Genomic DNA, 23995 nt, shown 5'->3' on the forward strand with positions numbered 1-23995 from the left:
CTAATTAAGCTTAAAATTTAAACCCAAAAGCCAAGAAAACCATTTGTGACTTATTTTTACCCAGCTCTACATTTATAAGCAGAGTACAAAATATTGGTTTAGCTAATTACAAAGTAGCCTTTCAACTACGCAGAAATAACTCCTATTTCATCTTCTTCATCTTTAAAAACCATTACATACAGAAGTTAAGGGCTCATCGTGTTATCATAAATATCCTCTCTCGAGTTGACAAAAAGTCTACTCTAATATTTGAAAGCAACGCTGTAAACAAGCATAGATCTTCTGTTGTCCTTACTAATTTGCAGTACATTGTCTCATAGCCACTTTTAACACGTGATGAGAATTACTCATAGGAGAGCATGTTCTTGAGTCTGTCTGAGGGAAATAAGCAATCTATTTTCTGATTTTATAAGAGCAGCCAGATGTGCTTTGAAGCTGAATGTTCCCACTTTGTAATCCACAAGGAACAGGGACTTGCAGAGCTCTGTAAACAGTCTTGACACTGATTTTCTTCACGCTCTTTCAGAAGACTTCTTGTCCGCTCATAATACCTCAAGAAAGGATACCACAATAAGGAATGTCCAAAATGGAAGATAAAAAGAGCTGATGGGAAGCATTAAAGTCTAACAAAATAGTAGACAGACAGTAATGCCAAAAATAATTCAGTTCCAATGGCATGAATAAATCACACAACAGAATGTTTCTTGTTCGAAAAACAAGTAGAATCACAATAACAAATAAATAGTAATTTAAACTAGACATGGAAACAGATATCTGAATGCTCTCTCATGAAAACTGCCTTTTGACGCTTTGGTTAGTTTTTTAGCAGGATAAATTTTTCAAATTATTCAGGATTTGGTCAAACTGACCTCCTTATAGACTAATATTGATCAAAGAGAGATGTTCCAACGTTTCAGAGAAATAAAAAGACATTTTTTCTGGTATTTCAGCCATCCTAGAGTAAAGGACATTCTAAGGCAATATATTACTAGCAGCACAACCAGAATAACTGTTCTTACAGTCAGAGAACCCATCAGAAGAACGGCCAAACCTCTTTCTATAGCATAAAATAAATTCAGTCACCAGTGTCACTCATGCTCCAAAACAATGCTCTTACTGTGAGTCGATGTTTTAGAAGTTGAAAAATGTTTTCCACAGAAAAAAATACAATACTACAAATTGGTTTACTCACATTTCAACATTTAATGAGCACAAATAAAATACAGATAAGAGACACCACCCACCGCCACACGGAGACGGAAACAAGCCAAAGGGCAGAATGGAAACGGACGCGCACCATCATGATTTGGGAGGCAAAAAGCCTGCAGTGCAGCGGTTAGAGAAGAGGCCCCTCAATAACCGAGAGCGTCAGGTGGACGCCTAAGGGCGCAAGTCTTTACTTCCTGTCTTAGGACAGAGCCTACAATCGCCTCGGGGCGGCATGCAGTTCTAAGCAGAAAAAGTGAAAGGATAGAGGTGCTGAAGACGACGTGGGAAAGCAGCTTCGGGAACTCAAGACGGCCAAAGCCCTTACACAGACACAGAAAGCGTGTCCATGAGACGAAGGCGCGGGGAGATGAACCACGTGAAAACCCAGTGGCTAACACTGCACTCCCAAAGCAGGGGCAGGGGGTCAGCCCCTGGTCACGGAATCACATCCCATGCGCTGCAAGCAAGAGTCCGCCTGCCTGAGCCGAAACTCGGAGCCCTGTGCACCCAGATGAACAAAGAAAAAATTTAAAAAAAAAAATTTAGTTCCTGTTCATCAAAGACACCAGTAAGAGAATGGGGGAAAGCAACAAAGTGGAAGAAACTGTTCACGAGACTGAATTCCGAAAGGACTCATCCAGAAAAGACACAAAGCTCTTACACACTGGCAAGAAGAAGGCAGACAAGCCCAACAGAGAACGCGCCAAGCCCCCCGTCAGCACTGCTCCCTGGGGGGCTGCCCGAACTGTTCTGGAGCGGCTATCACCGCATGAAGAGGGCTCGGACTTCATCAGCACCAGGAACGTGCGCGTTCAGCCCACACGCGCAGTCACTAGCCGCTGCAGAGAATGGCTCAGTGGCATACTTTAAAGAAAAACTGTTAATAACTGGCACCTCCAGGCGCCGGAGAGAAATCGAGAGGCGGGCGCGGCCGCGTCAGATGAGGACATGCACGGGCGCCGTCCAGCCCGACGGGCGTTCGCAGCACCGCGCGCACCGTCACCTTGCGCCCACCCTCGCGGAGCCCACGCGCTCTCTTCCCCACCCCGCGGCCCCGCTCCTCCACCTGGACTCCCCGGCGGGTCAGCTCGGCACACTTCCCCCGGCCCCCACGCTCCTTACCCGGGGTTCCGGGACTTGCAGGTGCCCCTGGCCCTGGACAGGAGGTCCGGCCAGGGGCCCTGCCCTCCAGGGGGGCCGCAGGGCTAGGGGTGCTGTCCACCCTCCCGCTGACCATCCTGTCCTGCGAGGTCTCCAGGACATGAGTTCTCCAGAACAGAACAGAACAGAACAGAATGTTCTCTTGCCCATTCTGCAGAGACCTGACCTCAGGGGGTCACCTAAAGTGTACCCACTGTTTGCTCCTGGTGGAAGCAAGCCTCCACAGGCAGCACAGAGGCCCCGGTGGGGACAGGCTGGGGGCGGTGACCCGTGCAGGGCCCAAGAGAACCTCCTCCTCCAGATTCCCCAGTCCTCCTCAGGAAAAAAGAAGAAAGTTCATATAAAGACTGTCGTGAATGAGATGTATATAAGATGGGTTAGCAAAGCAAAAAAGCTCCCCCAAAGCTAAAGGTTAAAAAGGCTAAAGAGTAATAATAATAAAAAATAATAATACAGGAGAAAAATTTAACAGCTAGGTTTAGGAAGTAAATCTCTACTTGAGTCATATATTCACAGGGAAAATATTAAAACACTCCTGGGAAAAGAAAGAATATAACTGGGGGAAATGTATTTTTTCAGCAAAAACTAGAAAATTCAAAATCTGGAACTTCTAATGCATCCAAAAATAGGTGTTGACAGGCATGCCAGCAACATGAAACAATGAGCCCTTGGTATAGAGCACAAAAATTAACCAGCTATTAACTGATCATTCAGAGGAAGAAAGAAGGAAAAGTCCGTCATACATTCTCATACAAAACTAAAATCAAAGCAAAATCTAAGCTTTCTAATACACTGGATGTTTAAATTACTCTACTGTGATCAAGAGATATAGGTGAACCTGATTAATGCATCCATATTATAAATGTATAAAAATGCGGGACTTTATTTCACAGTTAGTACATTCTTTGGACAATAAAAATGTGAAACAAAATCCCAGGCGGCCCTAGTTTTAAGGCAGTACCTCAAAATATTTTAGATTTTTATCTTAATTTGATTATACAAATGAAAAGTTTAATCCTCTGAACAGTTAAATATTCACGAAAAGTACTGCGTGTGCCACAGAACGCACATCAGAAGTTCCGCACGGCCCAGGGCAGAGGCCGTTTCAGAAGGATTTGCAGAACGTCCTTCTCTGCTTCTGCTCTCCAAGGCCTCCTCGCTCCTCTCCCGCACCAGTCACGCAGGACTCGTCCCAGGGGCAGCTTCCCCGACCCCATCAAATTTGGAAATGGTTTTCTTTTGACCCATTCCCCTCTCGTTATCAATGCTATTTCTCTCTTCTCCTTCATGAACATACCTTCCAATGACCCACTCAAATCCCCTCTGACCCTCTGACGGTGGCCACTGAGTCCCGGTTTGAAGTTTCTAAAGACAGAGCTGCTCCAGGCTCTGGGTGCGGCCACCACGTCCAGCATGTGGCTGCAAAACAGGACTGCAGCCCTGGAAACCACAGAGGTGAAAACTTGAAGCTCCCCGATTACTCTCCAAACGCCAGCAGTCTATGATAAAATGGTGAAACCTTGAAATGATCCCCCCATCAGACAACCAGGTGGCCAACAGCGAGCCAACCCTCCCATTTTCCTGGAACCAAAGCTTTGGATGCCCTCCTGTTCGGCCCGCCAGGCAGTCACTAAGCATTCTTTATTCTCTTTGAAATGTGCTCCTTTTCCATCTCTCCCATGCTTGGAGTCACGGCAAGGTGGAGCCCCCACACCTGCCTGCTCCCTGTCTCCATTTTGATACGCATCCAACACAGCCTTCCTACCACCACCCACTCCGCCTCCCTAAAGCACTGCCTTCATCAAAGGTCATAATTAGCAAGAAGGGTTTCAGGGTTTTTATAAAAATGACAGTCCCTGATGTAGGCGAAGAAGTAAACCATGAACAGTCCTGTAGACTCCCGGGTGGAAACAGACTGGGGCACGCCTCACGGAGGGCAGCGCCCAAGGCCTGCCATGACCTGAGGTGAACGTGAAGGTGAACTCGCTCAGTCGTGCCCGGCTCTCCGCGACCCCGTGGACTGCAACCTCCTAGGCTTCTTCGTCCATGGGATTCTCCAGGCAAGAATGCTGGAGTGGGGTGCCATTTCCTTCTCCAGGGGCTCTTCCCGACCCAGGGATCGAACCCGGGTCTCCCGCACTGGAGGCAGACGCTTCACCCTCTGCGCCGCCAGGGAAAGCAGCCAAACAGGAACAAAAGGGCTCTTTCACGGAATTCTGTCGCAGCTGTCCCTTCTATCAGCAATGAACTGGGAGCGACATACATAGCCAAATACCAGAGTGCTTAAGCGAGGAATGGACCATCCACTCAGAAGAAAATCGGTGCTGCCATCAATAGTCACGCTGACAGAACTACTGCGACCCATCCCGAATTGAAAGCAGCACGTGACAAAACAGCAGTCATAGTACGGCCCCAATTTTGTGTGATGTTTGATTTTATAAAAACATGCAGAAAAAATAGGGAAACGAGGTGCCAACACATCTCTCAGCATGTCTGACTTTCTGCATTTTTCCAAATTACAAATTATTTTTATAGCAATACAGTTGGGTTTTTAAAATGGAGTAAACCCCTTTTCACTTCCTGAAAGCATTAAACAGCGTGTGTGTAAAGTGGAAACGGACTAACCTCAGAGCCAACGACTCTCTCCAATCTACAAGCTCAACTCCTGCTTTAGCGTTCAAGCTCCAACAGGCCCCAGCCTGGCAGCTCTGCCCGCGCCCCCTGACTCCCGCCCTGCCCGCCTTTCTTCATGCCTCCTTCGGCCTTAAGTTCCTGGCCCCTTTCCCTCTACCCTCCAAGCACACTTGGCACCCCGGCCTCTGCAGATGAAAACTGCTGTCCGCAATGGCGGTTCTGGGTAACTCATTCTGGTATTCAATCATATACTGTCTGAAACTGTATTTAACTGTTTCATGCGCATATCTCGTCTCACCGACAAGAAAGCCAGCTTGTCGCGCACAGGGACCATTCATGCTTCTCCTTCCCGTCCCCCAGGTCCTTCCCAGCGCTCACCCAGGACTAAATGTCTAACAATGGTCAGAGTCACTGTTTAGAATTAAATCAGTTCAGATGTTTCCAAACACAAAATGATTCTGCCACATCAACATACATTCATTAAACAAATGCTTTTTTACCCCAAGATTCCAACTATTAAGGCGAGTTTCCATGTCGCTGTCATCCAAAGAAAGAGTAGATTTTTTCGAATGAATATCCTGGAACACAAAAAAGAAAAAGAAAATAGAATGAAAACAAAAGACAGAATGGAGGAAAGAAGGGCAGGGGAGGAGGGAGGGAGGGAAAAATAACAGGAAAGGCGGGAAGAAGGGTGGGGGAGGGAGGGAGAAAACAGGACCAAATGCGTGTGGCTCAGCGTCCTGAGTGTCCGCGCGCTCTGGTTAATGCTGCACCACCCTTGGAGGAAACGACTCAGAGGAAAGGATGCTACAGCTGAGCTAGTTCTCAGTTCCAAGGGATGACTGTTTATTGCAGCTGCTTAAGGCTACAAGGCTCCTTCACAATATACTCACATTAACTAGATTTCAAAAAAAATCAAAAGAATATTTAAAAAAAACAATCCAAACTCTTTAACTTCTTTTACAAAAAGTTTTAATTGAGGTGTACCACAGTAGTTTTAAAGGCAGGAAGGGGGACACTTGAAAAGATGAATTACTTACTCTCGTTAAAATGAGTTAACAGAGAAGTTTGGGTTGATGTCCAAGAAGCTCTTTGTTCTTAAATTATTTCTCATTATACACCGCACAGAAAGAGAAATAAGCCTTGGATTCACATCATGAAAATCTAATCATGGTAATTCTCAACTTTGTTTAAAAATTAAAACTCCATGCTCTTTTCCCTGCTGTATAATTTTTTATATTCCATAGTTATCAAATCAGATTAAAATCATAATTAACTGAGGAAAGCCAAAGATCTGTGTCCAGAAATGGACAATGATCTGAAAGCCCAAAAACTTAGGAAGGCAAGTTGTTTGTATAAAATAATGCTGTATCTGTTACAGTACAGCTAAAAAATTTATTTTATTTAAATTTAATTTGTTGGTATAGCACTTTCACGCTTTTAGAAAGCCTTGTGCACATGTACCAAGTCACTCCAGTCGTGTCTAGCTCTTCACAGCCCGATGGACTGTGGCCTGCCAAGCTGCTCTGTCCACGGGGTTCTCCAGGCACGAACACTGGAGTGGGTCACCATTTCCTTCTCCAGAGGATCTTCCCGACCCAGGGATCCAACCAGCGTCTCCCACACCTCCTGCACTGGCAGGAGGGTTCCTTACCACTAGCTCCACCTGGGAAGCTCCTAGAAAACCTCACTGCTGCTGCTGCTGCTGCTAAGTCGCTTCAGTCGTGTCCGACTCTGTGCAACCCCACAGATGGCAGCCCACCAGGCTCCTCTGTCCTTGGGATTCTCCAGGCAAGAATACTGGAGTGGGGTGCCATTTCCTTCTCCGGAGAACCTCATTACTAACAAATCAATCTATCTATGGTCGTTTACATCATCTGAACTAATGAAAAGCACACTGAAGCGTTCTCCACATTTTACTAGTTTGAATCTAGAAAGTAACTAGAAACTAATTTAGAAACTAATTAAAAATTTACAAATTTCTATTGAGCAAAATGTTGGGTTTACTATTTATACTGTATTAAAATTCATTATTGCCTTTACAGTTGGTCCCTTGCTTTTTGAATGCTTGTGTGTGTGAATGAGAATATCTTTTAAAATGTACCTCCCTTGTTTATTTTGAATAATGATGATTAATAATAAACTCACAAAAATTTAAAATGTGTTCCTCTTTATATCAAGATGCTTATTAAAGTTCCAAACTGGAGTTTCCCATCACTGGAGAAAACGGAAGGAATTATGTGTAGAACAAACGTACTAAAAAAGTCAAGCATCACGCATGGCTTGCTTGTAAATAAAGGCTCAAAACCCACGGCAAGCAGAATTGTGCAAGGAAGGAGGCAAGCAGGCAACATCCTTCTCTTCATGAAGCTCACTAGCTCCACGATCAAACAATATCGATGCTGAGTCTACCATGCAAGAGAGGTATTCACACTTCAGGATGTGAATGGTCCACCTTCACCGGGAAATGTCTGCTACTTCACTACAAACCAGTCCCACTTCCTAAGTCTATGACCACTGTGTCTAGTCATTTTTATATATACACAGAGAAAAGGGAAAAAAATAACCAAAAAATGATGTTTTTCAAAGTTTTTGTTCAGTGCCCAGGAAAAATGACAGACGGATGGACACGATGTCCCCGAATGTCAGGGAAAGCAGAAGGAACACGGCAATATGCCCAATACGCCCCTTTCTTTGAAATCAGGATGCCCACCAAAACCATCAGACTGTTTATTGTTTGTCAGGAGTCATAGGAATTTAACAACATGAGACTAAAAATATGCGGAGGTATTTTAAAAGAAGAAGAAAACAAACAGAAAAGCAGGAGTGAAATCTGATCTTACACAATCCTTTGGGGTAATAATCTGTCCATCTTCTCTGTGGGTTGGACTCATAGACTGTGATCTGGTTTGGAATTTCGCAATGCATTGTTCCCTATTAAGAGACCAAAATAGTCACAGTCAGAACTGGGGGAATTCAGAGGACATGAGGGCATTAAAATCTAGGACTACCATGTTTTTTTTCTTTTGGAAATGAGATGGTTGTTTATATTAACAGTGATATTGCAATAGCAAAGGAAAAAGAAATACAGATAATAACCACTTGTATCCCACATTTTACTTCAATTAGGTCACACACCAAATAAAATGTCACCTAAATGTCACATGCTTTCTTACAAACAAATGCTGTTGTCAAGTGGGACTATAATAAACCACAGGTATTTCCCCTTTTTCTAAGAGTGGGAAGAGAAAACTTAAAGCATACCCTCTCAAAGAAGATAATTGTTTTAAAAGGTTAGCAAGTCTTGCTGGATTCATGTTTCACATTAAGATGAAGTCTTAAAACACATAAAATAACAAAACTTTCATGTAGCTGAAAGTCTGAAAATTCAAAACCATGTTAGAAACCACAGATAAATCAAAGTCCTAAATTTAAAAATATGCCATGTTAATAATTCAGGTAAAATATGATAAGCACAGCATAAACAGGAAAATGGTTTAAGCTTCCAGATGAATTTGAACAAAAAAGATTTTCCTCCAATATAAAATATCCCAAATATCCAAAGTGCCATTCTCCATATTCTACTTTCGCCTGAAGTCTCCCGTGTATTTTTATTCCAGCTACTTCAGTGAAAGCTCCAGGATGACAAATATTTGCTCTCTGAATGGCTCCTTCAGGAGACACAAAATGAAAACAAACCATTACTGAATGAGTTAAAGTCACTGACTTTCAACTTGTAGCCACATCAGGATTTCCCTCATAAGCTGTGGGTCATACTAAGTGTTTCCAAAAGACAGAATTGTAGTTCAGAAAGACAACGTTAAAATGAATGTGGGTTTTGGTAGTTACCATGGACAGAATAACATTCCTTAGACTAGTTACTAGGTAATTTAGAATGTCTGAAAAAAGCTGTTTTCAAGAGAGCTGTGGACTTTTTATACCCTTAATCAATAGTCCAGATATCTAAACACTTAAGCATAAAGGAGAAAAAGAAATAGTGACATTTTGAGGATAATCTCATCCGTCAGTGTGCCTGAGCTGATAAGAAGCTCTTCAAACTTAGTATGTGGCGAGACACCTGCTACGTCACACTAGGGGTTGGCTGCACGCTAAGAACAGATTAAACAATCATAAAAAGAGCTCTGCTAAAAACCTGAAAAAAAATGCTTAACTATTCAAAGTAATTCTCACAGAAAATACTCATGAAAAAGAGGCTGAAACACTCATCTGTTTCTCACGCAGGGCGCATGCACAGGCCAGCACGTCCTCGCGAGTCGCGGGCGCCGTGCTGGACCGCCCGGCTCTCTCCCTCCCAGCGAACTTGCCAGCGGAGCGGCGGCGTCCTCGTCCCGCCCTGCCCTGCCCCTTCCAGTCCCCCTGCAGGTGCTGAGCGCGGGGCCAGCGGAGCAGAGCCCAGACGGCCCCACCCCGCCTCGAGGGCGGCTCCGCGCGGTCCCTGCCCGCAGCCCCACCGGCGCTCCAGCCGCCCCGCCGCGCCCCGCCCGGGCCGGCCTCTGAGCCAGAAGCCAGGCGGCTCGGGCCCGCAGCTCTTCCGCAGGCTCTTCTTCCTCTGCCCCTCTGGTCCCTGAGCTGTGTCCAGCCTCATCTACTTTTCCGGCAAGGGCTTCCCTGCTCAACTCGGTGTGTACCATTCGTCTCCACATCACAGACGGACACTGGCCACCAATCTTCATCTCCAGTCCAACCTGTTCCGCCGGCCTCCAACCCCGCGACACACACACGCTTAACAGCCCTCCTTGCGATCGGCTGCGTGCGCTCCACGTGCCCCCTGCAGGCCAGGTGAGGCCGAGAGACCGCCCACGCCAGCTCCCTGCGGAGGCCGTTGAGCCAAACAAGACGGGCGCCAGTGTCACTGCCGAAACCCACGCGGGACACCAAGCTCGGGGTTCCAGTTCTTGCTACGGAAAATGACGCCAGATGGAAACACAGCTAACTGCTCCTCTGAGCTGCAGCGGTCCCAGGGACGGGGCCAAGGTCACGGAGATGCAGCTGGAGGTCACGGTGAGCAGGGGCACAGAGGGCAGCAGGCAGAGCTTCGCCCCCGCTTACCCTGCAGGCGCAGGCCGCCCCACAGAGGAGCCGGCCCACAGCGGGCAGGGGCCGCGCCCAGAGGCGCCAGGCTTCCCGGGGGGCTGCCGGAAGAGGGACGCTAACACAGACACAGAAAGCCAGATGTCAGCCTGCCAGGGAGGCCCCCGCCCGGAGAGCGCCACCTTACTCCTCTGAAGCGGTAAGAGCGCGGGAAATACAAAGCCGTCCCCTGCCGCTTCTTCCCACGGCTAACGTTGCGTTAGTCGCTCAGTCACGCCCAATTCTTTGCGCCCCCATGGACTGTAGCCCGCCAGACTCTTCTGTCCATGGGAGTTCCCAGGCAAGAATACCGGAGTGGGTAGCCACTTCCTTCTCCAGGGGATCTTCCCGACCCAGGGATTGAACCCGGGTCTCCTGTATTGCAGGCGGATTCTTTCCCATCTGAGCCACCAGGGAAAGGTAAAATATGTCAGCAGAAATCCAGCAGCACCCTCCCAGCACCTTTGTTGATTCCAGACACTACAGAATCACAGACTTGTCACTGTAAAGAGATAAGTAATGAGATGTAAGATTGAAAAGTCTAAAAAAGGTCTAATTGAATGTTCTTCTGCTAAAGAAACATAATATACATAGAAAGTTTCTAAAAAGTCTTCTTAATTTGTTCTCCGTGATTCAACTAGACATTTCAGATAGAAAAGGAAATAAACAATCTGAGATCATAAAAATGTGCTTAAAAATAAAAAACATGATTACCAAATTTTAAAACCACAATGTAAGAGAATGACAGATTAAATACGGCATAAAAATCAAACCAGCAAATTAGAAAACTAGTTCAATAAATATTCTGAGAGAAAAAATAAAGGAATGAATATAATAAGTGAAAATGTAAGAGATAAAAAAGATAAATTCAAAGTTTCTTACATCAAAATAATATAAATTCCAGAAGGCTTAAATATAAACAGAAACTAGGAAAATAGTAATTCAAGAAATAGCAGTGACAATGCCAGTTAAACCTGCGTTTTAACTGGAGAAGAGCCTAAAGGAATAACCTAGGACATTTCTTTTAGCTCAGACAAAAATGCAAAAAAAAAAAAAAAAAAGTACTGCCATGCTATCGCCAAAAAAAGACCACAAATAATGTTGGTGAGGATGTGGAAAAAAGGAAAACCTAATACCCTGTTGATGGGTATGTAAGTTAGTGGAGCCACTACTGAAAACTGTAAGGAAGTTTCTCAAAAAACTAAAAATAGAGCTACCATCAGTTCAGTTCAGTCGCTCAGTCGTGTCTGACTCTTTGCGACCCCATGAATCGCAGCACGCCAGGCCTCCCTGTCCATCACCACCTCCCAGGGTTCACTCAAACTCACGTTCATCAAGTCGGTGATGCCATCCAGCCGTCTCATCCTCGGTTGTCCCCTTCTCCTCCTGCCCCCAATCCCTCCCAGCATCAGAGTCTTTTCCAATGAGTCAGCTCTTCGCATCAGGTGCCCAAAGTACTGGAGTTTCAGCTTTAGCATCATTCCTTCCAAAGAAATCCCAGGGCTGATCTCCTTGCAATCCAAGGGACTCTCAAGAGTCTTCTCCAACAGTTCAAAAACATCAATTCTTCAGTGCTCAGCTTTCTTCACAGTCCAACTCTCACATCCATACATGACTACTGGAAAAACCACAGCCTTGACTAGATGGACCTTTGTTGGCAAAGTAATGTCTCTGCTTTTCAATATGCTATCTAGGTTGGCCATAACTTTTCTTCCTAGGATCAAGTGTCTTTTAATTTCATGGCTGCAGTCACCATCTGCAGTGATTTTGGAGCCCAAAAAAATAAAGTCTGACACTGTTTCCACTGTTTCCCCATCTATTTCCCATGAAGTGATGGGACCAGATGCCATGATCTTCGTTTTCTGAACTACCATATGGTCCAGCAATTTCACTCCTGGGTATATATGCAAAGAAGATGAAAAATACTAATTCAAAAAGATATATGCTTCCCAATGTTCATCAGTTCAGTTTCAGTTCACTCACTCAGCTGCGTCCAACTCTGCGACCCCTTGGACTGCAGCAGACCAGGCCTCCCTGTCCATCAGCAACTCCTGGAGTTTACTCAAACTCATGTCCATTGAGTCAATGATGCCATCCAACCATCTGATCCTGTGTTATCCCCTTCTCCTCCCGCCTTCAAACTTTCCCAGCATCAGGGTCTCTTCAAATGTTCATAGCCCCTGGCAAATGCCATTCGACTTTCTGCCTCTCTGAATTTACACTTCATTCATGTAAGTGGAATCAGACAGGATTCCTCACGTTAGGACCCGCTCTTCCGCCCTAGTATAACAACTTCGAAGTTCTCCCATGCTGTAACATGGGTCAGAATTCCCTTCTTTTTAAGGCTCAGTATTACATACTTTGTTTTGTCTGTGCACTCCTCCACTGGTGGACTCCTGGGTGCTTCCATCTTCTGCCTGCTGCAAATCATGGTGCTATGCACACACGTGTGCAAATACCTGTGCAGGCCCGTTTTCAGTTATTCAGGATATATGCCCAGAAGTGCGGGTTCTGGATGATATGGTTATTTTAAGTTTCTTGATGAACTGCCAATGATGCTCACCTACAGCTACACTATTTTACATTCCCACCCACACTGCACAAGGGCCCAGTGTCTCCACATCCTTGCCAAACACGTAGTTTGCTCCTTTGTTTTGTAGCAGACATCCTAATAGATGCAAGGTTTTGATTTGCATTTCCAGAATGATTAGCGATCATTTCTTTGCAGAAATGTCTGTTCAAGTCCTTTGCTCATTTTTCAATCAGGTTGTTTGTTTTTATTGTTGTTGAATTGTGAGACTTCTTACATATTCAGGATAGCAGTCACCTTTTCAGACAAGTGATTTGTAAATACTTTCCCCCGTTCCATGGGCTGCCCTTTCACTCTGCTGACTGTCCGTTGATGCACAAAAGTTTTTAAGTTGGAGGTAGTCCAACTTATCTAGGGCCTTTGGGGTTGCTGGCTGTGCTTTCGGTACATATCCAATAAATCAATGCCGACTTCACTGTCACGAAGCTTCCTTCATGTTTTCCTCTAAGAGTTCTGCAGTCTTAGGTTTTGCCTTTAGGTATCTGATCCACTTTGCATTAGATTCTGTATGTGAAAAGGGAGAGTCCAGCTGTGCTCTGCTGCATGTGGGCGTCTGGTTTTGCCGCATCATTTGTTGAAAAGACTCCTTTTCCTACCGAACGGTCTTGGCATCCTTGTCAGCATCGCATGCCCGTGTGTGTGCGGGCGTGCTTTTGGGCTCTCCATCCCAGTGTGTGCGCGGGAGTGCTTCTGGGCTCTCCACCCCATGTGTGCGCGGGCGGGCTTCTGGGCTCTTCATCCCAATGTGTGCGCGGGCATGCTTCTGTGTGCAGGCGTGCTTCTGGGCTCTCCACCGAATGTGTGCGCGGGTGTGTTTCTGGGCTCTCCACCCAGTGTGTGCGCAGGCGTGCTTCTGGGCTCTCCACCCCATGCGTGCACGGGCGTGCTTCTGTGTACGGGCGTGCTCTGGGCTCTCCACCCCATGCGTGCGCAGGTGTGCTTCTGTGCGCGGGCTGCTTCTGGCCTCTCCACCCAGTCTGCCCACATGGCTGTCTTTATGCCTGTGACGCAACGTTTCCTCTTCTAATTTTATCCGATCATTTATCTGTCCATTCATTCATATATTCCTTCAGGTCATTCTCAGTCTTTGCATCATCTTCATGAAACATGGAGTCATAAGAAGAAAAACACTTTGTTGATTGCTACACATTACCTAGGAATGGTGGCTCCTACATCACCACTGCTGGCAAACTCGGGTGCCTCCTTTACCGAATCTGGGCAGAGTGTATCGAGTGTGAAGGGGATGCTCACATTTACAGTAGTGTCTGTCCTTTGAGGGCCTCCCCGGTGGCTCGGTGGTAAAGAGTCTGCTGCCTGCAATGCAGGAAGTGCCGGCCCGACCCCTGGGTCGGGAAGATTCACTGGAGAAGGAAGCAGCGACCCACTCCAGACTCTTGCCCGGAGAATCCCATGAACAGAGGAGCCTGGCAGGTGGCACACAGTGCAGCCACAAGGGTCGGACGAGATTCAGCAGCTGGAGCAACAACTGTCCTCTGCACAGAGGCCGGCACGGGCACATCTCCTCTTTGCTCCAACAAGTACCTAATACCTAGCACACCTGCAATTTCCAAAGGCAGTGTGTGCACTCACATATACTTTTGGCGCTCACTCTCCAAGTGATTATAGCATTTCAGTGTAGCCAGGCAACAAACTTTTAATTCAAAAACCACTAGTTATTTTTATTTAAAATGCAAAAAAGAAATGTTCCTTCATTACAAAAGACAAATAAAGCTGGCCACAGATCTCACCTCCCATGTTTCCCAGCACAAACACTGGACGTGAACTTTGCCTCCGTGTCCAGATTGTGCTGTCCTTCATGCGTCTCAGACCAGCATCAGCACTGACTGTCCTGCACAGTGGCCCGCACGCCTGGGCTGGGGACTCCATCCTCGCTAGATCCCAAATCACACTGACGCGAAAGCAGCTTAAGAGCACAGTTGTAGCCCTTCTGATGGCTTTCCTCAACTCTAGCAATTCATACAGCCGCTTCCGTCCCCTTTTTCTTTTCCACGCCTCTTCAGTCTGTATTGGGAGATGCAAGCTACTAAGAGCAGGGAAGATTAAAACTGCCTATTGGTGCAGAAAGCGCCCTTGATCCTGCAAAGGTAGCTCCACACTGTTCTGGTGACTGTGACCACGCAGTAAGTCTTGAAATTAGAAGATGCTAGAATCCCAGCTTTTTCTTTTCCAACACTGTTTTGCTAGTCACTGTCACTTGAGATTCCATATGAATTTTAGGAATAATTTTATTTTTTTCTAGGGAAAAAAAGCCACTGGAATTTTGATAGGGATTGAATTATATCACTTTGGGTCATACTGTACATCTTAACAATATTAATTCTTCCAACCCATGAACACAGGATGCCTTTCCATTTACCGTGGTGTCTTTTTAAATTTCTCTCAACAGTATCTTGTAGTTGTTTTAAGTGTATAACTCTTTCGCCTCCTTGGTTAAGTTTATTCCTAATTATTTTATCCTTTTTTTATACTATAGCAAATGAAACTTTTTAAAATTTCCTTTTCTGATTCTTCATTATTAAAAATGCAACTGATTTTTCTGTGTTGGTTTCATTAGTTTTCCATTGAGTTTTCTGTATCTAAGACCACACCACCTGTGAACAGAGATTCATTTTCTTCTTTTCAATTCTGATGACTTTTCTTCCTTTTCCTCGCCTAATTGCTCTGGTTAGTACTTCCGGTACTACGTCCAACAGCAGCGATGAGCGTGGACCTCCCTGTCTTATTAGTGCTCTTAAAAGCGAAGCTTTTGCTTTCACCATCAAGTATGCTATTATTTATGGGCTTTTCGTACATTGCCTTTATTATTCTGAGGTAGTTTCCTTCTGTTTCCAGTTTGTCAGGTATTTTTATCAAGAAAAGCTGTTAAATTTTGTCACACCTTTTTCTGCATTGGTTTCTGAGATGATCGTGTGGCTTTTTTCCATCATTCTATATTACAGTGCCTGTTGCGTTTGTCAAAATTTCCTTGCACTCTAGGAATACACCCCACTTTGTCATGGTGTATAATTCTTTTAATGTGCTGTTGAACTGTTTCCTAGTGTCTTTCTGAGGAATTTTTTCATCAATGCTCACCAGGAATATCGGTCTGTAGTTTTCTCTTCTCATAGTATCTTTGTCTGGCGTTGGTACCACGGTAATGCTAGCCTCGCACCATAAGCCTAGAAGTACCCTCTTCTCTTCTCTTCAGTTTTGGTAGCGTTAAGGAGAACGGGTGCTGAGTCTTCTTTAACTGTCTGATAGAATTAAGCAGAGGATGAGATGGTGAGATAGCATCACCAACTCGAGCAAACTCTGGGGAACAGTGAAGGACAGGGGAGCCTGGCACGCTGTAGCCCATGAGGTCGCAAAGACTCGGACACGACTTAGCGCACAACAACAGAACTCACCAGTGAAGCTGTCTGGTCCTGCGCTTCTCCCTGGTGGGAGGCTTTGAAGACGGCTTCAGTCTCCTTGAGTCCATGCACTACAGTCCATGGGGTTGGAAAAGATCGGACACGACTCAGCGAATTTCACTTTCACTCTCCTTACTAATTGTAGGTCTGTTCAGATTTTCTTCTTCATGATTCAGGCAGGGTAGACTGTGTGTTCTTAGACATTTACCCACCTCATCTAGGCAATCCAATTTGTTGGTTCACAACTGTTTCTTGTACCTGCTTATAATCCTTTTTATTTCTGTAAAATTGGTGCTAATGCCCCTTCTTTCATCTCTGATGTCAGATGAGTCTTTTTTTCTAGACAATTCAGCTACAAGTTCGTCATTTTTGTTAATTAAAAAAAAAAATCTTTATTTCCTTGATTTTCTCTAATGCTTTGCCCAGTATCTATTTTGTTTATTTCTACTCTAATTTTTATCATTTACTTTCTTCTGCTAGCTTCAGTTTATTCTTTTTCTAGAGGAAATGGCAACCCACTCCAGTGTTCTTGCCTGGAGAATCCCAGGGACGGACGAGCCTGGTGGGCTGCCGTCTCTGGGGTCGCACAGAGTCGGACACGACTGACGCGACTTAGCAGCAGCAGCAGCAACATATAAATCTAGATTGCTGATGTTCGATCTTCCTTCTTTTTTCATGTAAGTTTGACAACTATAAATTCCTCACACAGCAGTTTTTTCTGCATCCCCTAAGTTTTGGTATGTTGTGTTTTCATTTGTCTCAAAATGTTTTGTGATTTTTCCATTTGATATTTCCTTTGCTTGATTAAGAGTTTGTTATTTAATTCCCACATATTTATGAATTTTCCAGTTTTACTACAGATAGTGATTTCTAGTTTCCATACACACACAGGATTCACAGGAGGCCTACAAAGGTTCTGAGAAAATTATACTAGCAAAATCACTGCTCTTAGACCAAAAAGGACCGAGTAAAAATGAAAAGGGACCACTGGACCCCCAAAGTTCTTCTGTAAGGAAGCACATTAAGAGAACTGCAGACACATACTAGTTTTCACAAAAAACAAAGGATGATGCAGAAGGCAGAATCAAAAGCCTCCTCCTACTTGGAGGAGCCAAGAGACACAGAGTATTATATCCAGCTTTTGAGCTCTAATTAAGGAACTTTCAACATTTGCCCAACTGGGCTTCAGAATTGCTATGGACTCCTTTGCACCTCCTTTTTAGAAATGTCTATAGTGATTATTGTATGCTGGATGTGTGGGAAGCAGGTAACTATTAGAATAGATGTTTCTCCAAAGAAGATATATAAATGGGCACATGAAAAAATGTTCAGCGTCATTAGTCATTAGTCATTAGGGAAATGTCAATCAAAACCATAATGAGATGGATACCACCATATGCTCATTAAAATGACCAAAATCTAAAACACTGACAATATCAACACTTTAGGATGTGAAGAAGCTGGAATGGTCATGGGGGTAGGGTTTGACTCCCTAAAAAAGTTAAAAACAAACTTACTGCACAACTCATTGCTAGATATCTATACAAAAGAAATGAAAAACAAATGTCCAAGCAAAAATAGGTATATGAAAGTCCACCGTAATGTTTTTCAGAATAGTTAAAAACTAACAATCCAAATATCTATTAACTAGTGAATGGGTAAAGAAATGATTGATTCTCAGTCAAAATCTCAACAGGGGCATGTGTATGGGCATTATAAAAACTGGCAAGATAATTCTAAAACTCATATGGGAACACAAAGGACCAAAAAGAACCAAGGAAGTCTCAAAGAAGAGGAAAGCTGGAGTACACACACTACTCTGTGAAAAACCAAGACTCGTTTTCAAGCTGCAGTAACTAAGGGGGTGAAGTGTCAGTACACAGACAGATGAAGGGGCCCAGGCAGGGGACAGGGGCCCAGAAACCCAAGCAAACAAGATTTCCTGGTTTACAGCAATGGTGTCAACCACAGCAGTGGGGAAAGAATAGCTTTTCTAACTGTTAATGGATCAAATGTCTATCAACTACCCACGGAGGGGGGGGTGGGAGAAGGACTCCGACCTCACTTTATACATAGAAACCAGCTCCCTAAGTAGCCCAATCCCAAGGGTTAAATAAGGAAGCTTCTAGAAGGTAACAAGGCAAACATTCCCATGCTCTTGGAACAGGCAAGGCAAAAAATCTTAAACAGGACACGAAAAAACACAAATAATATCCCAGATGACTGACTAAAAATAATTTACATTATAATTGAATATTGTTCAACAGAACAAATCAGTGACAGTGGGAGAAGATATTTGCCATATACGTGTCCAAGAATTTGTTTATGAATATATAAATAGTTGTAACAAATCTATGGAGAAAAGACTGATAAACCACTTTTATTACAATGTGGACAGAGACAAATTGAACTTCACAAAAGAAGATACCCAAATGGCTATCAAGCATAGAAAAGCCCAATATCATCAGTAATGAGGGAAGATGCAAATTAAAACCCATATCCACTATACTAGAATTTAGGCTAAAGCTGGAGAAGCTGACAAACCAAGAACTGGTAAGGATGTGAGACAGACTTTTAAACCCTCCTGGTGGCAGAGTAAACTGCTACAGACATCATGTAAAACTCTCTGGCAATATCTACCACACTTACACCTCCAAGTAAATACAGTTTGCTTATGGGCACTAGAAGCCGTGGGAAAGGATGCTCACAGGGTTAACTGTAATCGCCAAAAACTGGAAAAACTCCCAAACACCCAACAACAGGCAAAATGGATCTAGAAATGTGACGTATTCACACAGTAATAAAGTAAGAATAACCCACTGCTAAGTGCAACAACATGGATCAATCTCACAGCACAATGCTGAGCAAAAGAAGCTGGAAAAAGTGAGGACACTTCATCAACTGAAAACCAGTCTATGGCCACATACTGCCGAACAGCGATCAGCTTCGGGGGATGATGAACGGCTGGGGAAAGAGAGAGCGCGTTCTGGAGAGCTGGCAATGGTCTCTGTCTTGACCTAGAAGAGGACACACAGATGCAGTCACTCTGTAAAGCTGCATCACGCGTCACACTTCAGATCTGTGAGTCTCCATGTCATGTTATACACTGACTTTAAAAGTGTCCTACAAAACAAGGAATGAACTACAGCTGTATTTATTAACGTGAAAGAATCTGAAAAACATGAGAGAAGGAAGCAAGCTTCAAAATAATATATACAGTAGGGTTTCACTTACATGCAGTTTAAAAAAGAAGCAAAGAAATAATTAACACAAAATATAGGACACTGGTCTTTCAGGAGATGGGAAGCAGAGGCACCAAGGCAAAGGGTGGCTGAAGGTTTCTGGGATGCAGCAAAGTGCCGCTTCCCGGCCGGGTCAAAAGTATAGGGATGTTTATTTTATAACGGTCTTTAAATCCATTTCCATATAGTTTTTACATACATGCTGTGCTTCGCAGTTGTAAAACATTTTAAGACTAATACAACTACTGTATTATAAGTCAGAAACTAAAGTGAGAACTAACTTTAGACTTCAGATCTTTGCATTCATCTAAGTAGCAATTAATACTGTTACATACCACCTGCAGAAGTCTTCTCACCGCATTGCTGACATCAATGAAACATGCAAATAACCAGCAGCAACTAATACTGCAGGGAAGCATGAAATAACACTGAAAATAAGAAAATCAAAATACCTGACAAGGATCCGCAGCGCATTCATTCCAATACTTCAAAGGGAACTTTATTAGGAATAAAAAGAAAAACAAAACTAAATTTTAAAAAGTGAGAAGCCTGACAAGACTAAAAACTGACCAGAGATTCACAAACATTTTAAGACTTCATATTTTCCCCGTTTACTACTTTAGAATAACACACTTGACTTTAAACTTAAAAATAGAAACCATCTTTAGAAGTCAACACATTTAAATCCATGTTTATTAATATATCTCTGGTTTAACAGTACTAACATTCCAGAAAGTATTTTAATTCCCTGTAAATTGTTACACAATACACGTATAAGCTTACTGTCATCCTTTTCTGCTTAAAAGAACATCAAGACTAAACTGTTCAATATTATGATCTCACAAAAAGAAACTTGCTTGTGAAATAAAAAGATACTTATTACAATGCCCCACTCATTAAAAATGTTTAAAAAAGAAGTGACTAAATTTGTCAAAAATCTGACTCAATGAAAAAAATTTTTAAAGCCTAAAAGAAATGCCAGGTCATTATTTTCAGAGCCATTCCATCTAAGCTACAAACAGTTGCTGCTTGGCCTTGTCTTGGTAAATACCTAAGAAGGATATTTAATTAGCACATCACTGTTGAAAATTAGTGAACAGTTAAGTGGTCCCATGAGTGTGTGAAACGCACTGCTGGATTGAGGGTCCTAAGAAAGAGGTGAGGCAGTCCTTACTCCCACAGCTCAAGGTTAAACGTGTACCTGACAAGCGTCCATTCCAGCAAAAAGACCCAATCAATCAGACTTGTTCCATACTAAATGTTCTCTCCAAACAAAAGGATGAAAAAGGCTGGTCCTCCTTTCAGTAAATTAAGAGAATCGATCAATCTTTCTTTCTTCCAAACAGACCAGCTGGGGAAGCTCCTCTGAAACCTTAGGCTGACCAACTGAGACGAACCGCTGACCACGAGTGACCCTCACCAACGAGGGGAGACGCCTGCCCAGAACAGTCTCCCCTGGGCGGAGGCGGCTGAGAGGTGCCCACCCCCAGCGCCCCCTCCCTACCCGCCTCACCGCCCCCCAGAGAGCAGCTCCCATCCGCCAGGAAGACCAGGTCTCGACCTCCAAGCCCCACACGCTCTCTGAGTTAATTAAAGCCGAACATTCCATTCCTCGGGGCTACACTGGCCGCCCTTCGTGCACTTGCCAGCCGCGAGTGGACAGTGGCCGCCACGCGGGCCGGAGCAGCCGCAGACGCGCCTTCTGCACTGCGGCGGGCCACCCGTGATGCACACACAGACGCGAACACGCGTGAGGCACCGCTGCAGCCCGATCTCTGCCTCATCAGCAGGGCGATTCTCAGCTAAAAGGACGCACTGCTGTGAGTAATACTGAAGGGCGCTGTACCATGCGCAACCCTAACCACCCTAGCCGGTGGGCACAAGCAAGCCCAAGGACGGCAAGGCAATGATCAGCTCCCCCATGGATTCATCCAGCAACTCAGCAGCAGGGGCCATTTACAGGTCACTGTCATTCACATATGAAAATGGAGCTGAACAAATTAAGAAGAGTCTGCCTATTATGTTGAGTATACAGACTAAAAATTAAATCCATGTTTTTAAAGCGAACATGTTTCTTTACATGGGTATCAACATGTCCATACGGAAGCACAAGCACATTTTCGTTACTTGATCGCCATCTGCTGGTGACATGTTTAAACTGCAGCTGCAAGCGAAGGGCTGGCTGTCCTGGGAGACACTTTGAAAGGGCACAGAGCCTGCTTTTCGCCACAGTCATTACTGGAAAACCTCATGTTAAAGAGGGCCATTGTAGAACAAATCATATTTTCCATAAGGGCAGTGCTATAATTAGATTCTTCATTCCAGGCTAAAACCCGGCGTGAAATAACCATTAAAGCAAGATGCAGAAATTAGAGTCCCCTATCCTCCTCTGGAAGGACTGATGCTGAAGCTGAAACTCCAGTACTTTGGTCACCTCATGCGAAGAGTTGACTCATTGGAAAAGACTCTGATGCGGGGAGGGACTGGGGGCAGGAGGAGAAGGGGACGACCGAGGATGAGATGGCTGGATGGCATCACTGACTCAATGGACGTTGAGTCTGAGTGAACTCCGGGAGTTGGTGATGGACAGGGAGGCCTGGCGTGCTGCAATTCATGGGGTCGCAAAGAGTCGGACATGACTGAGCGACTGAACTGAACTGAACTGATCCTCATTTGAGGAGGGCATGGCAACCCACTCCAGAATCCTTGCCTGAAGAATCCCCATGGACAGAGAAGCCTGGTGGGCTACAGTCCACGGGGTCGCAAAGAGCTGGACATGACTGAAGTGACTGAGCATGCATCCTCATTTAAAACAGGATAATTTTTCCCTAAGTCCTTTCTTAAAGGTGTGAACGTATATGCTATTTAAAGGACACGACATGAATTAAAAGATACAACTTTTATTTATACCAAGTTAGCCTAAATCTAATATGATGAAAGTAACACATGTGCGTAGTCAGTCGGCCACATCTGACTCTTCACTACCCCATGGCCCATACCCAGCCCCTCCCCCAGGCTCCTCTGTCCATGGGACTTTCCAGGCAAGAACACTGGAGTGGGCTGTCATTTCCTCCTCTAGGGGATCTTCCTGACCTAAGAATCGAACCCGCATCCCTTGTGTCTGCTGCACTGGCAGAGGGCTTTCACCACTGGCGCCACCGGGGAGTGATGATTCTGCTTGCACGCTCCCAGGGAGTAAGAATTCTGCTTGCATGCTCCTAGAATTGTTAAGCATTCTGGATCGTGATTCTTTATAAAGTGGCATCTAAAGAAATCTGAACTACTAATGCCTTCTTTTTCAACAACAAAGTCCTCTAAAATGACCAGAACTGTCTTTCTTCCATGCGAAGCAGTGTTTAAAGGTTGGGGTTTATTCGACAGAACTCTTTGCTCTCTCCTAACTCATAACTCTTAACCAAAGTTTCAAGTTAAAAATAATGTGGCATTAAATCACTCTTTTTCATCTTTCTTCACCTCAGGGCCTAACTACACTTTGGTGATAAGCTACCAGACCACATCATACTTGGCTGAAAACTCATAAAAATAATTACCAGCCATTACAAAGAAGCTTCAAAACATCTTCCACGGAACTGTAGGAGAAGAATCCAACCTACTGTCTTTGTGTCTGTCTTTGGAATAATGTGCACAAGAAATATATGGAGCTGACAAGAACTGAAGCCCGATCCCACGTAGGCAGCTTCTAACACCTGGTGTGGGGAAATGTTTAAAACCAGGGCCAGCCACACTGTGTTCCCTCTGTTCCAGAAAAGGGCACTTGCTGAGCCAGCCGAACGAAGACTGCTGCAAAGCCTCTCTCATTCTCACTTTGTTCATTTCTGATTTCTTTGGCTGTGCTGCATGGCTTACAGGATCTTCATTCTCGGACCAGGGATCGAACCCAGGCCCTGGCACAACGACCCCAAAGCCTCTTCTAAAATACCGTTCCCTCTCTTTATTCTGAGAATGTGCAGGACTCACACTTACAATCAGAACCCTTCTGCACAGCCGTTAATTTCCTTTTCTCAGGAACACGAAATGACTTTTAAATTGAAAATAAGTAACGACCAATGGATTTAAGACGACACTTCTGGGAAGATTAGGTCATGAGAGGAGCCGAGCTGACAAGCAAGTCCGCGTGCAGGACCCCGCACCCTGAAGGTGGGGAGCGACGGCCCCAGCCACAGGCGCCTGGAGGGCTCCCCCACCCTCGCGGCTCTGAGGCCAGCACTGCCGCCTCCCTCTCACAAAGGATGACACCGGGTTCGGAGAAAGGAAGGAACGTGCCTGAGGACACGCGGCTGCCACGTGTCAGAAGTAATATCTGAACAGAGGCAAACTGCCTCATTGCACTCAACCCAGAGATGACCACGAACAAAGGCACGGTCGCCCGAGACTGCCAACAAAGTGCAAGGCAGGGAAGAGGGTTAAGTGAAGTTTCCGTATTTGCTGCAAAAAGTACTCAAGCCTGCACGGTCTACCAGAAAGAACACAGGGTCTGGAACCCTAAGACCTAGATTCCAGTTCTGCATCCATCCCTGGGGAGTTTACTGACCTTCCTGAAGCGGTAACCTCCTCGGTAAACACAAAGGACAACTGGGTCAACCTCACAGAATTCCAGAGGACGAAGTCAGATAACTTACGAAAGACTTCTAGAA

At 44.8% G+C, this 23995-nt stretch overlaps 1 protein-coding gene across 1 annotated transcript in view; it reads right to left on the reverse strand.

The window, feature by feature from the left end:
- CEP112 (centrosomal protein 112) overlaps window positions 1–23995 on the reverse strand; it is a 312648-nt gene that overhangs the window by 277703 nt on the left and 10950 nt on the right. Inside the window, exons 5-6 of the mRNA XM_068977099.1 lie at window positions 7848–7938; window positions 5505–5582 (exon numbers count right to left, since the gene is read on the reverse strand). Coding sequence (XP_068833200.1) covers window positions 5505–5582; window positions 7848–7938 — 169 coding nt within the window. The remainder of the gene's footprint in view (window positions 1–5504; window positions 5583–7847; window positions 7939–23995) is intronic.

The sequence above is a fragment of the Capricornis sumatraensis genome, chromosome 8, assembly GCF_032405125.1.
Source record: "Capricornis sumatraensis isolate serow.1 chromosome 8, serow.2, whole genome shotgun sequence".
Lineage (NCBI taxonomy): Eukaryota > Metazoa > Chordata > Mammalia > Artiodactyla > Bovidae > Capricornis > Capricornis sumatraensis.